Here is an 18,844-nt window from a genome sequence, read left to right as displayed (position 1 = left end):
CTACAATAAAAACCGCCTTTACAAACTTAACTAGAAAAGGCATAGAGAAGCCAAAATGCGAATTGTGCAAAGTTGTTTTAAGTCATGACTTTGCGAACCATTCGAAACTCAAACAACATTTAGACTTAACAAAAAACATTGAAATGGAATAATCTAGAGGTGAATCATTTGGACTTGTTGCAAACATCAGAGACTAGACCTAAACAGTAATGAGTAAGTAGATCTATATACAGCAAAACTAAGAGAACACATTATTGGTTCTTGGGGTTCACGGGGCTGATAAAATAGAGCCCAGCTGTTTCTATAACCTCGGTGACAAAGGAAATGACAGCGTGCCACTGAGGTCACAGTATCCCAGTCGCTTTTACTTTCCCCAACGTGGGTGGACTCAGGATTCAAGTCCGGGATTCGAACTCAAGACTTTCGTGTTACTAACCGTACTCTATACATCTGACCACGCTGTACCATTCTGTTGAACAGACTTCTGTGTGCGGAACAGGTAGAATATATAAGCTACTATTTTTTAATATCTATTAATATTACTTTAATCACGCTATTTTTTTTCATTAGACTATGTTGTAGGCAGGGGTGGACTGGCCTGCCAGTCTACCGGAAAAAAAATTCCGGTGGACCCTCGGGAAAAGATCTTGGTGGTCTCTCAGAAGCAGTGCTGTAATAGTCTTATTAGTGGTTTGACTTTTAAATAATAAATTCTAGGTATTTCCCCATTTTACTGTTTCCGTTCCTTCATATCATTGCGTAAAATTCAAACTTTAATGGACAAAAAATGCACAGTGAAATTACAATCTGGTGTTGGGAGCCAATTTTAAAAATGTCCGTGCCTCTTGGATACAACCAGTACACCCAGGTTGTGGACCCTATTAGATTTGTTTTCCATTTTACAATGTAAAATGTAGATCTAGCCTAAATTAATATTAGAAGAAAAAAATCGTTCTTAATTTAGTATATTAACGTAGGCCTATTATTTTAAGTATATTTAATTTTAACATACAGGTATATGGCATATATGTGTTTAAATTGAAACAAAAATACAGTTCGTGTAATTAGGTAATACATTTAAAAATTTCCGGTTACTTTTCAGCTCTTCACCATGGCGGTTATCTTGCTTAGTTTAAGCTACTTAGTTTATCTCCTGTTGCCTGCCGACGGTTCCGTGAACCGGAAACTGATGCTGTCGCCTCTGATCTGCAGGGATCAAATCGAACTGGCGCGGGAACTCAGCCTTGTAGAAGCTGAGACTTCCGTCATACCGACCAGCCACGCTGGGTTCATCACCGTAGACGAGATACTCGGAAACCATTTGTTTTTCTGGTTCTTTCCTTCAACATCCGGGTCTGAATCTCCGCTCGTGGTTTGGCTTAAAATGGAGGGTCCGGAGTTCACTTCTTCACTGGGTTTGTTTTATGAGAACGGACCCATGCGACTTACGGACAAGTGGTACGAGCGTAGCAACATTTCGTGGACAGAGACTATGTCAATGTTATACATAGACAACCCCGTCGGCGTCGGCTACAGCTATTCAGACAGTGGGATTGCTGGATACAGAACCGACCAAGATGGCTATTCTAAAGATCTATACGAGTTCATCGAACAATTTTATCTGTTATTTCCTGAATACCAAATTCGAGAGTTATACATAGGCGGAAAGTCTTATGCCGGAAAGTACGTGCCGGTATTTGCTTACCATTTGCATTTAGAAATCAAAGCTGGCAGATCATATCTCCCTTTAGCGGGTATTTATCTTGGATCGCCTTTATTTGACCCGTATGAGCAAGGTCTTGCAGTATCTATTATCTTGCTGGCCAACGGTTTACAGTTATGGTTTCAGCTTATATAAAATCTCTAATTCACGTTGGAGCAGTAGCGTAGCGAGGGGGGGGGGGCGGGAGGGGACATATGTCCCCGGGCACCGACCTTAGGGGGCGCCAAAATGGGTTGGAAAAATAAATTGAAAGGTTGAGGGGGGTGCAAATCGAAATCTCGAGGGGGGATGCAAATCGAAAGTTTGAGGGGGGGGGGGGTGCAAATCGAAAAGTTTGTCCCCGGGCGCCGGGAAGGGTCGCTACGCCTCTGCGTTGGAGATAACGAATTCATTTTTTGGAGGTTACCTGGCAGAAATTTTTCGAAATCGAATGTTTGATGGTTTTAAATACAAGGTTTTAATCTACACCGGCGACCAAGACGCTCTTGTAAGTCCTGCCATGGTCGATGTAGCCTTGCTGTCCATGATCTGGTCCAGACAACAGGAATACGAGGACTCCAGGCGTTCTGTTTGGTGGAGTGGGAAGGGTTGCAGAAACAAATAAAATTTAAAAAAAAACAACATTAAGGGGTCATCCATTTATGACGTCCACCCGGAGGGGGGTAAAAAATCGACTTTTGTAGACGCGTGTGGACTGGGGGGGGGGTCGGGCCTATGCGGACGTCCGCATGTTGAACTTAAGGTCGAAGCACTAACATTTTAAAACAAACAAAAACTCGTATCCTGCACGCAAAAAAGTGAAATTAAGACGATATTGCTCGTGCTAAATAAAGACACATCTAGATTCTACTTTTGATAATTAGGCATAATAATAAACGTTATCAGTTATTAGGTACACAATTCATGTTATTGAAATAGTAAATTGGTAGTAAGTTTTGCGAGATCTACTAAATTTTTGTGGAGGTCCACATGGGGGGGGGGGGGTCTAAAATCCGAACTTTTTTGTGGACGTCAAAAATGGATGACCCCTAATATTGAGTTTTGAGTAGTACAAAAATTTGAATGTGACGCTATCTTCAACGAATCTTTTTAAAAATATTTCATTAATTATTTTAAACGTATGTGTTACGTTTTTTTTTTAGATTTTTAAAAAGGATACACAACATCAAGGACAGTGACATGACTCATGTGTATAAACGCTTCCCCTAAATACTAAGTAACACAATATTAAAATCAAATCTCAAATAGTCTTTCATAAACAACAATATAGCAAAGTAACAACGCCTCTACCTCTTTATTGTTGTAAATTTTGTGCGCGTTCTCTTTAGACATGCAGTTAAACAGGCTAATACTAATACATTTATATACAGATAATATCAGGCCTTATGCAACACAACAATGTCATGTCACCATTTTATATGGTGCTCTTTAAAACTAATGTAGGCGCCATAATGCACACGAATGTAGTTGTGGTTTTTATATCTCGTAGCGTTGGGCTATGTCATCATTTCCTGTGGGAGAGTACCGAGTTTGGACCCCGGCAGATGAGACTCGTTATCTGGGGACAGCAACATATCTCGTAGAGAAAACTCCAAAATCAAACAACTGCTACCATGCAGATTGATTGTGTGCGGACAAAGGCTATAGAAGCAAAACCAGAAAGAAAAGTAGGCTGAAATCGGAGTCTACGAGTAATACTTAATCTTGTTGGAGAAAAATCCCATCTAATAGCACAGTTAAGAACATAGAAGAACTACTCTTATATAAGCCCCCCTTCCCCTCCCCCTCGAATAGAATTTAAAACCCCAACCTTGGAAGTTGCAAATCCCCCCTCCACGAGCATAATGTCGGTAAGAAATCTTCATTTCATAGAACAGGGCCGCGTGAACTTCTTGAAGTTTACCCACTTACTTTACCAAGTGCGAACGATGTGAACCGTCGGTAATATGTGTTCATGGCCGATCCTGGTACTGAAGACTTTGGATGAGTTGTGAGTGACTCGTTGACCTATATAACACTCAACGGTGAGACCGTAAATGCTCCAAACGTTTTAACAATACATGTTAGAATGCCGGTGGGGGAGTGGATGGGGGGGGGGGGGGGAGAGATGTTATTCATAAATGACGTCACTCTTTTAAACCGGGTTTATCCACCCCCCCCCCCCCACTATATTTATAGGCTCCAACACAGCAACGTAGTCATACACACTAAAATGCGTCACTGAGTTCTATAGCCCATCTCCCTCAAGTATTCATAATACTAAAGAAAATGGACCTATTTATCATCCTATTTAGTAAGTTTTAAAAAATGCAAAAGATAGGCCTATGTAGGCCCTATGTATGTTAGTGGCGTATGAGGCATTTTGTCATGGGGTGTTTTAAAAAACAAAGCGTGCAGGTATCTGTAATTTTACGCCATTAAAGTAAAATACAAAAAGTAAAGTTCCCTTTTCAAACCTGGCGGTCTGTGGGCTAAGATAAGTGAAGTATAATTCACATGTTTCTGTAATTTTGGCATCAGAAGGGATTTGGGGTAAGCACTATGCCCAGCCGCCTTTAATTTCCCTGATATGAGTTAGCAGAGGCGTAGGGCCCGGCACCTGGGGACAAACTTACAATTTGGCTTTCCCATTGGGAGCAAATTTTTCAAACTTTTGATTTGCACACCCCCCCCCCCCCCCCCCCCAAAAAAAAACTTTTTGATTTGCATCCCCTCCCTCAAACTATTTATAATGCAAAAATGCAGCTAAAATGACATTTTAATTTGTTGGTGGGGAGGGGGGGGGGGGGAAAGGTGGTGGTGGTGGGGGGGGGGAAGGTGGTGGGGGGGAGGGGGGAGATAACCGAGGATCCAATAAAACCAATGTTGAAAGAAATAAAAACCATAGGCTAGAATATGATAGTTTCCAAGTAGGGCTGGCGGCTGGATACATACAAAGTTAGTGTTGCTACGTTGTCGTCTAATTAAAAAAAATAATTCTGAGGTCATCAACGAACAGGAGTAGTAGCGAGAACTGACATTTGATTAATGTGTTATACAAAAGGATACTAGATTATGATGTAGGCCTACATGTTTTGTCTGTTCGTTTGAATTTTGATGTCAATAAGTAACATTTACTGTATTAAATAAAGCATTTAAATAAAAAAAAAATTAACCGAAACATTGAAGCTGAATGAGTGTGAATGACCCAAATCTAGTTGACTCAGACTGTTCCTAGGCCTATAGTAGTGTAGCTATTCCCAGAATACCTAGATATCTAGCCTACATCTAGATTATATTAAGTGACATATCCTGAAAATGGCGGCCGTTGGGTGTTGTTTTTGTTCTTGTGTAAATAATGCTTGTTAACGAAATTAGAATTAGAGACCGGCTGCTAGAACATAGAGTGAGCTAAATGTGCACACTTTTTTTGTAAGTAGATCTAGGATAACGTTGTAATTGTATGATTGTTTGAAATTTATAAAGTAATATAAAGCAAGATATGAAGATACGGTAATCTATCGTTTTGGGTACGTAAAATCGCCCGCGGCTATTAATGTACGAAAACGTTACCTCATTGTCAAGGCTGTAATAGAAGTATATTGTGATATGTTTGTGTCAAATATTATAGATAAATGAATAATAAACCTAAATCAATGGCTAAATATATCAATATAGGCCCGAAATTAACTTTAAACAGCAGTGTCTGCAAGCAAGATTTGCTATATAAACAGCAGCCATTTGTAAAATAGAGTGACTTCCGCCTGAATCTTGCGCTATAAGTCTATAAAAATAAAACTTTAACAAAATGGCTGCTATAGTAAATGAGCATGGTTGCATCTGTTGGAAACATCGCTGGTGTTCATTTATTACTGAAAAGTTTTAATTCAATTGTTTAGAAACAGGTACATAAATGAAACAAGGAAACATTTTTGTATTTTTCAAAACATAAATCCTCCTCAAAATGTGAAATAATTATTAAAATGTAAGGAGTCACCTGTTTTTCACATTACTAGTCGCGGGCGATTTTACGTACCTAAAACGATAGATTACCGAAGATACTGTAGTAGTGCAGTTGAGTGTAGTGACGTAGTGTGAAGAGAAGACTTGATGCTAGGAAATCAGATGCAACCATTGGTTGGTTGAACCAAAAAAATTGTTAACTTAGTAACTTAGGTCTAGGCCTCCTTAGGGACTTAGGTTAGTAAGTTATGTCTAGATCTAAATATTTTTTTGGTAAATCATAGTGACAGTGAGAATTTCAGGGGAAATCGCTCCGGTAAAAGTAAAACCTTAGTTTAGCGTCGGAAATTATCGGGTAATGTTTGTTGAGTTTCGGTAACTAGAGTTACGGTAAACCTTGGTTTATTTGACCATTGAAATATAAATAAATTGAAAGTCGATTGTAGTAAATTGTTTTAATTTTTTAAAGTTTAATCAACAAAAGCAAACAAGAATAAATATAGGCCTAATAGTAGATTTAAATTAGTAGATCTAAAAAAACAAAAAAAAAACATATATTAATATAGATCTAGATTAAATAGGCTAATGAAGTCAAATGTTATAATTTAATGTTTTTGGCTTGCAGCGGATTTGCGACCAATAATTAAATTAATTAATTAGATCTAGATCTAGCTAGATATCTAGCTGCTATGCCAAGTAAAAAGATCTAGATTATGAAAATAGTAAAAATGATTACAAAATGTAAAAATGATTACAAAAATAAATCTATCCAAATTTTAAACATTCTGTATAAAAATAAAAGATGACGCCAAATAAAGTATGGTTTACAGTACTTCCGGTGAATTGTTTGGCATTGTTTTACTGTTTTTTACTGCTATACGATTCCGGAATAATAACCGACGCTAAACTAAGGTTTTACCTCGCTCCAATTTACAGATGACCGCTTTTTATCTAGATCTAGAATCTAGATCTATATATTATTATTATATGAAGCGTAGCAAATCAATCATACTCTCAAGCACTGCTGAGTGTTTAAAGTTTAAAGTTAATTTCTAGTTTCTAGCCTAGATCTATATTTATTTACAAATCATGTAAATAAAGCCTGCAATATATTTCTAGGATCTTGTTTGTTAGTATGCGGGTTTGTCTATGAGCTATGTGAGCCAAAATCTTTAAATAAGTGTATCAATGTCAAGGGTGTCAACGAGGCACTCTTGGGAGCTACAGATTATACTGCCGCAAGCCCCTGGTTCATTTTAGTCATTGAATGTAATAACCAAACGTATCCATAGTGCATGGCACTCTTTAAAAAGAAAGGCATCATGGTGTTTATAGCTGAGCCTATAAACAAATCCCAGGTACTAAGATAGCCGCAGGGAACTGTCTATGGGTGCCAAATTGCACAGACTGTCCCTCCGCATTTGAAATTTTTTTTATTGCATAAACCTTCCAGTGAGCATTCTCAACAACTACCCAAGCTTTCAGACATACATATAGACATATTTGCATTTTTATATATCTAGATAGACCTACATAGTAGTATATGTAGCAATAGAACTCTAGCGGCAGTAACTGTTTACAATACATGTCTTACAATTATATCTTACCTGCTAGTAACCATGTTATAATAATGAAATATTTTATTTGATTGCTATCTTATGTTGACTATTGAGGACTATTGATTTTTGCTCTGCATTTGTTGTGTAGCTTATTGCCAACAACTAGCAGCTAAAATGACAACTAAGTTACTTTATTCACAACACAAACAGTGCCTTAGGCCTTGGTGAAGATTAATTAAAGGGCTTAATAATGACATGGCTATTAAACAGCACTTAAATACATTGTGGATTTAATTTATTTTTACAATAATATTTATTAATTCTAGTACAAAATTGTACACAAATGCATATGTAATTACAATATCTACAAATATGTTTTCCTACTGAACTAAATATTAATAGAGATATATGCAATGTTATCTATAATGACTTGCAAAATAGTCAAGTTCTATGAGTTTTAAATTCATCTATCGGTATACAATAATATTTTAGTCTCAGTTAAAAATTACTTGTGACTTATAATAATATCTGCTTTGAAATCAGCATTGCTGTAATTAACATGCAGAAAACAAATCTAATTTGTGTGGGATGTTTCTCTGATTGCATCATTAAATTGATAAACATTTAGTATTTAAGTAGGCCTATTTATTTTCATCAATAGGTGCAGTATTATTAATCAACGAGAAAAATGGCCCGTTGAGGAAGGGTACAACGGGCGCTAGGCTGATAGTGCTGTCTCTTTTCTCTAAACTAAAACCAACCCCCCCCCCCCCCCCCCCACACACCACCCCCCACCCCCACCCCCACCCCCCCTCCACACACCGCCCCCCACCCCCCCTCTCCATCCCCCCCCCCCCCCCCAAAAAAACATGTCTACCGTCCCATTCAACGAAATATAATTATATACTTTTTCCAGTGTCCGCCCCCTCCCAGAAAATTCTACCCCCGCCCCCGAAAATTTCAAGTAACCCCACCCCTCTCCGGGGAGGAAAAAGTCTGAAAGAAACACTGAAACCAACCCACCCCCCACACACCACCCCCCCACCCCCCCCCCCCCCCCCCACACACACACCACCCCTCCCCCCACCCCTCCATCCCCCCCCCAAAAAAAAAACATGTCTACCGTCCCATTCAACGAAATATAATTATATACTTTTTCCAGTGTCCGCCCCCTCCCAGAAAATTCTACCCCCGCCCCCGAAAATTTCAAGTACCCCCACCCCCTCTCCGGGGAGGAAAAAGTCTGAAAGAAACACTGAAACCAACCCACCCCCCCCCCCCACACACACCACCCACCCCCCCCCCACCCACCCCCCCCCACCCCACCCCCCCCCCCACACACACACACCCCCCACCCCCCCCCCCACCCCTCCACCCCCCCCCCCCCCCCCCCCAAAAAAAAACATGTCTACCGTCCCATTGCAAGAAAACCACTTTTTAGATTAGACACATTAATTAGGCGGTAATTTTATTATAGAGTATCGATGAGGAAATTTCTTTTGAGTTAGGGAGGGGGGGGGGCTCAGACGTTCTTACGCGGGGGTGGGGCTTCGCCCCTACCCGAAGAATTGTATGAAAGAAACTCTTCACGCAAACCACTTAGATAAGACAACATTTTCTTTTTATTCAATGTTTACTCTCCGGTTTGAGATTATTTTCTACTCTGTGCTAAATGTGTCGACGTCATACTTCGTTTTTCGAAATACTATGCATGTTTTTAATTTCCTTGTGTTTTCTCTAGAGCGTTCTTGTCAGACAGAGCGTTCTTGTCAGATAGACAGACAGCGAAACTATTAGTATTAATGTGTGTAAATAATATAAGTAACAATATAAGCAACCCATTAGGCCTATAACTGTTTTATTAAAAAGTATGATAAATTGTAATAAGATCCTAAACTCTAAATTCTAGAACAGTTTTTTTCAGTTAACAATATTAAAATTACAGTTTTGAAAAATCCTTCATTAGTTTCACATTAAATAGTGCAACTACTTTCTTTTGACTCTTCATTATTTTTTCCTACTTTTCCTTTAACTATACAGAAATTATGAGCTTAATGTACAACAGAAAAGTACAACTAAAAGTGCTTTAATCAAACTTCATCAAAACAATTGCTTTATTTTCTGTTTTCAGATTGTTGACATCTTGTGATGCTATGCACAGAGCATGAACTATGCTTATCTGTAAATCACCATGCCCATTGGGTCTACCTTTGATTGACACCTGTCAAGGCTGGCAGTTATTTATTGCCTCTGAGGCTGCCCCCTCTCACCATCTATCTTTCACCTCTGATAGGTGAAACACTTTTGCATCATCCCTTTAAAGACTTCAGTTTTTCTTCAACTGGGGAGTATTATATCCTAAAGGTTTTAACATACCCCCATCCCCCACCCCAGGCAAACAAATAATTTCGTCCCTCTGTTTCCAGCATTCATTAAAGCATCAACTGAATTGACATTGATTGAAAAGACTTGAAATCAACAATTTCTTTATAACTAGCTCCACCAGTTATAATCTGACTTTGGCTTGAGGCTACAGCATAAAGAAATCCTTACAACCCCTTTCCCTGCTTATAAATTTAAATTTAGTTTAAAAACACTTTGTCCCCCACCCCAAGTTCCTCCCTCCCTCCCATCCCTTGGGGGAATTTGTTGACCAGAGATGGGGACATCAACTGAATTAAAGAGGGGCGGCAGTGATGGAGATGAGAGTGAGATAATTCCTTGGAAGTTTGTCCCGTTCAGTGTTCGCCAGGAGCTCATTCAGAAGCTTAACCCTGTGATGACATTGTCGGGGAATGACTGGAGAATGCTGGCGCATAAACTTGGATATAACACAAGTGAGATTGCTGTAAGTTGCATTTGTTTTAAGGGATTGCATAGTATATAAAACAAAGAAGGTAGGAAAAGGGCTTGTTTATAATTTTGTTATATTGTAATATGGCATAATTTTATAAAATATTATTTTGTTGATTTTTTTTTCAGTATATTGAATCAGAAAAGGATAACAATACAAGTGTATTATTGAGGGAATATGAAATGAAACCAAATGCATCATTTAATGAATTATACAAGCTTTTGGAAGATATGAATAGACATGACTGTCTTGAAATATTAGACAATGCCAAAACAGGTAAGATATACATAACATATCTACAATATGTAAATGCTATTAAAATAGCGCATGACAGTAAAATAACTGGATTAGTTCTGATTTTTTAATTGCGAGAATAAAAATTTTTTTTTAATACATACATCAGATTAATGTACTCTTGTTATTGTTACATGATTAAACCAGCTAATATAAACAAAAACTATAAAACCTTCTAGGCATACTGGAGGCCTGGACTAAGAATGTTCCATCATCAATGAGTCAAATGACTTGTGGGCACATGCCCTGGTCCAACAATGGGTACCCCTACCCTAATCCTGCGTGCATGAGTCCCCAGCCTTGTGGCAGTCATTTTGCCAGCTGCCCCGGCCCTATGAACTCTGGGACACACCTAGCCATGGGATGTTCATCTTATCAGCACCAGTCGCAGCCATGCCAACACCTACCTCATGCTCCTTTGTATGCACATTCAAGGTAGGAGATCATTTGTTTAATTAAATAAAGATAATTAAGGTTTAATAGTTCCTACACTTAGTATTATAGATTCTTGTTGTGAGGATGACAATTCATTTTAAAATATTATGATGCAATAAAAGTCTATTACTACTTTTTCTTACAAAGAAATCATGAACCAAATTTATTTTTTAAAGAAAACATTTTTAAAAAAAAATTTTTTAATTTTGTTTTTTTGAAAGTTTAATAGATTATCTTTCTTTCTTAAAACCATGTTTACATACTGTTATTATTTTTCCGTAGGCATTAATTAAATATTTTTTTTGTTTTTCTTCCAGAAATATTGTAACAGTGCTAGTGTGTTGCTACTAGAAATTATTTTTTCTTTCATAGAAACCTCAACCCAGTGCCCCAGGGTGCACAGTGTGCACATCAACATTTCTCACAGTGTTGCCATAACAACACCAGAAGCACTCAACAAGTCCCAGGATTGTCCAAGAGTCCAGCTAATTTCAGGCCTTACAATGACAACCATGGGCTGAATAAAAACCTCTCCAGGGTTCAAACACAGGGCACTGCTGGATACCATCCTGGTAAGAAAAAATAAGTCTGATATTTGTTTCTAATGGTCTGTAAATAATTATAATATTAAAAAATTAGTTTTAGTTAAAAAGATTAATTATATTATATTTTAATGAGAAAAATAAATATTTTTGGTATAAAAGCTCTTATGAGGCAAAAGTATGATGTGGATATTTTTTTTGGTTATGGCCTGGTTTAGTATAGTGAAACTAGAAAAAATTACAGCTTCTTCATGCTTGACTGACATCCTTACAAGTACTAAAAATAAATAACCTGTAAAAAATGTCCCCTCTCAGGTCATATCTAGAGCTGCTTCAACTATATTTTTGACAATTGGTGCATCATTGTTTTTTATATTTAAAAAATTTTTATATTTAAAAAAAAAGGCCAAACTTGATTATTCCATTTTTTAATGAACAGGAGAATTGGGAGCAGATAGTTTAAATTTAGCACCTCACAGTTTCAACCGAGATGAAAGAATGGATGATGGACCTGTAGATTTTACTCACAATTTAAGAGCTCAAGGTATATTACTTCATTTTTGTGTATCTATACCGCAAACAAGTTGTCCAGAGAATAAATTATCTAGACCTAGACAGTTCCAATTTTAAAATGTTAAATTTACTTACCCAAGGGGTCATCCATAAATAATTTTACCTTCACCCTCCTCTCCAAAAGCCAGACACACCCCCCCCCCCCCCCCCCAATGGCGTTACACTTCAGCCTACAACCTCAGTCAAAATTGCAGTTGAATTTTTCCAAAATCTTGTCTGAACTCTGTCATCATAGAGTATTTTAATAAATTTCTATTACAATTTATTAAAACATTTTTCTAAAACGCAAAATAACGGCAAAATTTGTTTTATAACATTGCTTTTTTATAATGCTAAAGTGTGACATCACAACGTCACACACCTTCACAAAATTGTGGAATCCCCCCCCCCCCATTACTGTGACGTCATTTATGGAAGACTCCCAGTAGATAAAATGTCATGTGTGTAAATAAAATATCTTCACTGCTGTCTAAATAAAGAAATCATGCATTTTAATGTTGGATTAAATCAACAACAATGTAAAACATGTTAACGCCGTCAACTTGAAGCCATTTTAAAAGCTACCTGTACAAGTTTATTACTTATTTAGTATGTTACCTAGCATGTTATTAGTAATTATTTGTCTAATCTCTACAACAACAAAAATCCAATAGCATTTATTTACTTCCAGCTCGATTGCCCAACAATATAAGTGTATATGACAACAGCAACCTTGACAGCAACAACAGCAGCAACGACAGTCTAGTGTCAAGGCAAAAAATAGCCAGGCAGCACTCAGATGACTCAAACATACCCGTCAGTGCTATGGGCGAAAAGAAGCTGAAACAGACCAACAGAAACAACAACAATAATGGCGAGGCTAGCCAGCCAGTTTACCAGAATGGATTTTGTGCTCCGAACCCAATGTCGAAAAATAGGAATCAGGTGGGGTACTCTGGCCTGACGGCAAATCATTCTTCTGAATTTAGGGACTTAAGCTATGAAAACAGTGTAGGCTATAATGCCCAGGCGCAGTATCGGTTGCAGGATGCTAATGGAAGGACGGAGAGTAGCTTGAGACACTTGAAAAATATGGCAGAATTTCCTGAAAAATACAAACCTACTCGTGAATATAAAAATGTGGTGGCAGACCAAAAGGTTTGTTGCTTTGAAATTAATATTATGTTTTTGTAGAAATGCGGTTAAAACTGGCTTAAGTTTAACGTACTGCGTTACAAGTTTTTCTTAGGTCACAGTGTTAGGAGTGATTGGGTTTATGGTTAAACCTTTTAGCCAAAAAATGACCCTTTCCTAATGATCAATTTCTTTATAGATAAGTGCATTACTATGACAATGCAAATATATGTATTTATCAATCTGATTGGGTTTTTAATTAGTTATTAAAAAATCAGTTTAAAGACTTTAATGTCTCAGTAACAGAAAAAGAGGATGGTATTTGATAATAAAAAGGAGAAATAATTTAATAGTAGAGATATCTAATTTATCTTTTAGACTAGACATGTTACTAATGATTTTGTAGTACTAATGTGGAGTGATTTAAATGAGGGAATAATGGTAAAATAAAAAGTACATCAGACACAAAGCTAACTTTTTTAGTCTAGGGTATTGTCTAAAGAACTATCAATAAATAAAGATTTTTAATACTATTTATCTTAAAAAATATTAATTTAACCCTGTATTTTCACAGTTACGTAATACTAAATGAAGAAAATAAAAAAAAATATTTTAAAACTTTGTAACAAGCTTTTTAATGCATGTAAATGAAAAAAAAATAAAAATGTACTTTTTGTATAACAATAATAATCTATTATATAGTATTATAATAAAGGTATTGTGTTGCTCAAGAGTTCTTTTCAATACATTTTTGTAAAAAATGTAATGAATCCTGCTAATTTTACTATTATACTAAAGAAAATATTTTTAGTACATTTCAAAATTATTACTCTCATTAAGTTTTATAAACTTGTTTTACAAATCTTAATTGAATTCCCAAAACAATGTCACATGTAATTATTTTTATTATGTTTTAAAAAAAATACATTTCTTTAACTATCTTCTTAAAACAGATTGATGCAGATAAAAGGAAGATGCGGGATAGGGGCGAGTTTGAATCATTCAACTCTTACTCATCTAGTAGTAGTGGCTCATCTGGAGGCAAGTCTCACCCTTCTTCAACTTTTCCCATGAGGGTTAAGGTGAAACAAGAGAGGGGAGTGGAGGATATTGCTGCACTTACCATTTCAAAAAAATCTACCTCCATGCCACAAAATATGAAGCCTGAGGAGTATAGGAAAGGTTTGTGAGTCTTTTTATTTCTCTAATGCAGCAGTTTGTTTTGTCTCTGCATGCCCCTTGATGAACTAGAAAATCTCCTTCCCACTCTCATTAAGTGCTTATTTTCACCCAAATGCACTTAGTTTAAATGTCATTTTAAACTGTCTTCTGAGTGAAAACATTTTTCTGATATGAGTATTTTTGTATTTATAGTTGTATATTTTAAATTTATATAAGCTGAGATAGTATATTTCTGAAGATTGTCACACCAACCCCCAGCAATTGTCTATTCCTCTCCAGTGAGCAGCACCTCTGATCTAATGTATCAATTTTTGTTGGCTTGTCTTACCTATTTTTGAATTATACAATTGTGCTGTTTTTCTTCTTCTGTGTTGTTGGAAATTATATATTACCTTATTTTTACCTTACTTTGAAATGTTTAAAAGTTTGATAATCCTTTGCTTCTTTTTCTATATGTACTAAGTGTATTATCCATAATATCTATATGAAATACTTCTATAACTTTTGTTTGGTTTGCCGGTTTGGCTTTTATTATTTTTGCTTTTTATCATTATTTTCTTTGGTCAAGTTGAATTAATTTTTGGCATTGAAAGTTCAATTATTATAGTTAAAAGTTAAATATATATTAATTTCTGAATTAATACAAACTAGTCAATGAAATTGCATTACAATTTTTGAAGAACTAAGAATTTTTAGTACATTTGATTATAATTGCTCTTACTTTTCTTCAAAAAATTCTGGTAACACTGCATAATTTTTTTATTACAGGCTTTATGAATATCAAAGTGCTTGTTACCTACAGCCATGAAGATGAAGCTCATGGTAAACAGGTGCTCTCCCTTTGCAAGTTTTTACAAGACAACAAGTTTGCCTGTTGTGTGGATTGTTGTGAGAAGACAAGAACACCCAGTGCCAATGAGCAATGGATCAGGCATAAAATCATTGAGGTCATTTTACAGTTATAACTTACATTTTGTTTTGTTACAAAATTTATTAACATATGATTAGGTTTTGATACTTTAATTCTTCTATTTAAAACAATATTTACATTTTTTACATTTTTTGAAAATATGTCAGATTTATATTATTGTGTCAAGCTTACTTTATTAAAAAGTATTGTAATTTATACATTTATAGATAAAAATGTGAATTTTTGTAGATGTATATTTTAAACCTTTTCGCTTAACAATATATCCTTTAGCTGTAATTTCTTTTTTTAGTATATGCAGGTATAATTTGCCAAATTAAAAATATTTTTAAAAATATATTTATAGGCTGACTTCATTTTGGCCTGCATTTCACCCAAGTATTTGACAGACGTCTCTAGCCCAGGTGCCAGCAACTCTTGCCCAGATGCCAGCAACTCTTTCCCAACAAACGAGCGGCGGCTGCACACTAAACTAATTTACGACCTAATGCAAGAGGAATATAAACAGAAGCTCAGCGACAGGGCTAATGTTGGGGTCACCGCTCCGTTTTCTCGGTTTGTTCCACTTCTTTTCAGAAATATGTCTGCTGACCGTGTGCCCCCATGGATGAAGCAAAACAGATCACCATACCTTTGGCCAAAGGATTACCTTGACCTTGCATGGATGCTGACCAAGCCGTTTGAGAGAATTAAAACTAAGAAGACAAATATGGAGGAAAGGCTTGAGAGAGATTATATGGAGTAAGGCCATTTTGTGGGTTACTAGATGTTAGGGCATTATTATTAGCTGCTAATTTTGTTACTGTGATAGGGGGGGGGGGGGGCGGCAATGAAGACAAAGAAGCACATCTTGGAGGCCCATATTTCACAACACATGGGTCGTTGTTTAAGTTACTGGGATATATTTTAAAACCTGTTTTTTTTTATATTTAAAAGAAACTTATGGTTTGGAACTAGGAAAATAAAAAAAAAAAACTCATGAAAAAAGACACAAGACTAGCACCTTTCACCTCTCTCAGGGTGATTCTTTATGATCTAAAGAATCTTCATCACAAAAAAAAGCAGCTTTATTGACTAAACAGGATGTGACTATGTACACTACTAGAAGAGTTATCTTCAAAAGAAACTCAGGATGATAGTTTTGTTATGGAATTCAGACAAGGCTGAAAACTAGAGGTTATCAGGCTTAATCCTATAAACATGATACGTTTGTAGTTAGAGTAACTACTATTTTATTTCATAGTTTATGAAGCCATTGATTAATATTTTAACCTGTTGTAAATAACTCACCACACAGACTTTTATAGTTCAGCAGTTAATGGTCGGATGCTCAATGTGTATTTATCTTGTTATGGTCATGTTTACATCACACAATTCTTCTTGCACGTAGCATCATAAGCTTATTCTTGAGTTATCAAAATTTTCAAGTTTTCCCACAAATGTTCAGCTTACAGAGTAGGCCTATATACAGCATATGTATCTTTAAAATTAAAATAGTTTAATTTTCCTAATTTGAAATGAATGTATGATTTATTGTTAAATAATCCTACCCTGCTTTGGTGCAAGCATTTTAAACATTGCCTTTATGTATACTTTGTATAAAGCAAAATGTGGTTACAATTATGCTTATTGTAATATACTGTAGAATTTTAAAAAGATTCCTCATTAATATGTGTTAAAGCTTGTTGCCTTTGTAATGTTGATTAAAATAATTGGGTTTTCAAATAAGGCTTTTTAAATTTTTTTAAATGGCATTAACTTTGATAGTTTTTTTTTACTAATATACGTTTAGAAATAACCTTAAAGGATTGTTTACAGAGACAAATATTAATGATAAAAATCTTATATAGTGACCTTGAAATTTGTTATATTCTGAGTGATTTTGTTTAAAAGCATAATACTTGTGTCAGTCTGCTCATTGTCATTTGGTTATCTGAACCACATTGCAGCACCTGTTATTGTTTTTTACAAAGGATAAACATGTAAGCTCTTTATAAAGTTGAGGCGTTTAAAATTAATGTAAACTTAAGCATAATATTAAGTCAACTTTGAGCATGACACTTTGCTATGTATTTATTGTGCCATGCTTTTTGAAATTGGATAGTTAAGGTAGTTATTTTAACAATCACTACTCAGAAAGAAAAGTTATTATTACTTATTGAATCCTATTTTTTAAAGTGTTCATCATGTTACTTTATTATACAAAAATAATTTTTGTTTCCTTTCTTTTCTTGTACTAGGATGTTTTTTTTTTTTTAGTCTTTGTTAATTTTTATGTTTTTGAGAAGACAAAAATCTTGTATTATTTATAAGTGACCTGCTTGAAATAATATGGTTTACTTACACTAAATTATTGGTATATATTGTTAGCTATTGCCAGATATTTTATTAGAGTTAATTTGTTGTATATTGTAAGTTAATTCTAACAAATCACTTTTTGTATAGCATAAATTTGTTTTCCAAACTAAAATGTGTATACACTTTTGGTATTAACATCCACTAGGCCTATTATGAGTTGTGGCTCAGACTTAAAAGTTAGAAAGTATTGATATTCCAAAAAAAAAAAAAAAAAAATCTACCTCATTACCCATGATACCACATTCAACAGTAAAGTGTTGAGGAAAATGAATCATCTTGCAGGATCAAGAACTTTAAAGTTTTGTCTTATGAAGAAAAGTAGAATTGATTGCTCCGTAAGATATTTTGTTCTTGCTTGGTTATTGGCTAGTGTACTTGCTTCTTTTATTCATTTAGCAGTTTTTCCCACACCTGTGTATATTATTTTTTTGCACTGAATGGGTTGAAAGAAATTTTTTTTTCTCAAGACTGTTCAACATTAATTATTGAATTAAAATGTTTGCATAATCTAGCACTAGAGGCCAAGAAAGATAAGTATATCAGATGTTGACTTGCTAAATAAGTGACCGTACTTTTATTATTCTGTGAATAAACCTTGCCAAAGTTTTGTGCCATTTCAAATAATAATAATCATTAAAAAAGTTTTAAAAAACCCACGTTTTCTGATTGAACTAAAAAGTAGAAAATAAACGCTATACATCACAATAATGCAAGCGATCACTCTACTATAAGCGATGAAAAACGTGGGGCGCCGAAGTAAAAGTTATATTACTATTGATTAGATAATACTATTGACTTTTATTAGGGAGCTTGTAGAGAGTCAACAGTATTAGAAACTGTAAGAAAATGACGGCGCCCCACGTTTTTGATCGCTTATAGTAGAGTGATCGCTTGCATTATTGTGATGTATAGCGTTTATTTTCTACTTTTTAGTTCAATCAGAAAACGTGGGTTTTTTAAAACTTTTTTAATGATTATTATTTTCTACTTTTTAGTCTTTGTCTGTTTGTTTGCATTAAAATCTTGCTATCGATTTTATCTTTTCACTTTTTTTGGGTAAACGAAGACAACTCGTAAAAAGACAACTCGTAAAAAGACAACTCGTAAAAAGACAACTCGTAAAAAACACGTTGTTTGAATACGTTACTGACTAGAACACATAGATTTGAACCCGTGTCGAGTGGGATAGCATTCGTGTGCCCAACCACTCGACCATATCGTCTCCCCCAAACTGGCCTACCTCCTGTAAGTTTAAACTCGGTTCAAGCTAAATTCTCTGCCCCTAAGCCTGTGGCGACATGTGATCGTTCGCTTCACTGCGCGCGAGGTACGCGTCGCTGG

General features: G+C 35.6%; 2 protein-coding genes across 3 annotated transcripts; both read left to right on the top strand.

The window, feature by feature from the left end:
- Positions 1 to 1,111: 1,111 nt before the first annotated feature.
- Positions 1,112 to 2,327, top strand: LOC131956979 (putative serine carboxypeptidase CPVL). The gene is made up of 2 exons (XM_059321662.1): positions 1,112 to 1,796; positions 2,137 to 2,327. Exons 1-2 carry the CDS (start codon positions 1,112 to 1,114, stop codon positions 2,325 to 2,327), a joined length of 876 nt encoding a protein of 291 aa, XP_059177645.1.
- A 2,685-nt stretch (positions 2,328 to 5,012) lies between these two features.
- LOC131956981 (uncharacterized) lies at positions 5,013 to 16,888 on the top strand. Of its 2 annotated transcripts, none has more exons than XM_059321666.1 (10): positions 5,013 to 5,134; positions 9,356 to 10,072; positions 10,207 to 10,354; positions 10,552 to 10,807; positions 11,180 to 11,379; positions 11,789 to 11,893; positions 12,593 to 12,846; positions 13,989 to 14,217; positions 14,986 to 15,164; positions 15,492 to 16,888. In XM_059321666.1, the coding sequence occupies exons 2-10, from the start codon at positions 9,884 to 9,886 to the stop codon at positions 15,888 to 15,890; spliced, it is 1,959 nt and encodes a 652-aa protein (XP_059177649.1). In that variant the 5' UTR covers positions 5,013 to 5,134; positions 9,356 to 9,883; the 3' UTR covers positions 15,891 to 16,888. The 2 variants fall into 2 exon arrangements, with proteins under 2 accessions (XP_059177649.1, XP_059177647.1); XM_059321664.1 differs by having other exon boundaries at positions 12,593 to 13,059.
- Positions 16,889 to 18,844: the final 1,956 nt, after the last annotated feature.

Source organism: Physella acuta, unplaced genomic scaffold, assembly GCF_028476545.2.
Source record: "Physella acuta isolate Inbredline_101_S28 unplaced genomic scaffold, ASM2847654v3 ptg001192l, whole genome shotgun sequence".
NCBI classification, from domain to species: Eukaryota; Metazoa; Mollusca; class Gastropoda; family Physidae; genus Physella; species Physella acuta.
The sequence above is the reverse complement of the archived record's forward strand: the minus strand, read 5'-3'. Positions and strand labels throughout refer to the sequence as shown.

Bases quoted from the DNA above. Each gene is read 5' to 3' on its own strand.
- LOC131956979 (XM_059321662.1), top strand. From the start codon at position 1,112: ATGGCGGTTATCTTGCTTAGTTTAAGCTACTTAGTTTATCTCCTGTTG. The intron at 1,797-2,136 runs GTCTTGCAGTAT...GTTACCTGGCAG, and splicing joins ATTTGACCCGTATGAGCAAG to AAATTTTTCGAAATCGAATG.
- LOC131956981 (XM_059321664.1), top strand. From the start codon at position 9,884: ATGGGGACATCAACTGAATTAAAGAGGGGCGGCAGTGATGGAGATGAG. The intron at 11,380-11,788 runs GTAAGAAAAAAT...TTTAATGAACAG, and splicing joins CACTGCTGGATACCATCCTG to GAGAATTGGGAGCAGATAGT. The intron at 15,165-15,491 runs GTCATTTTACAG...ATATATTTATAG, and splicing joins TCAGGCATAAAATCATTGAG to GCTGACTTCATTTTGGCCTG.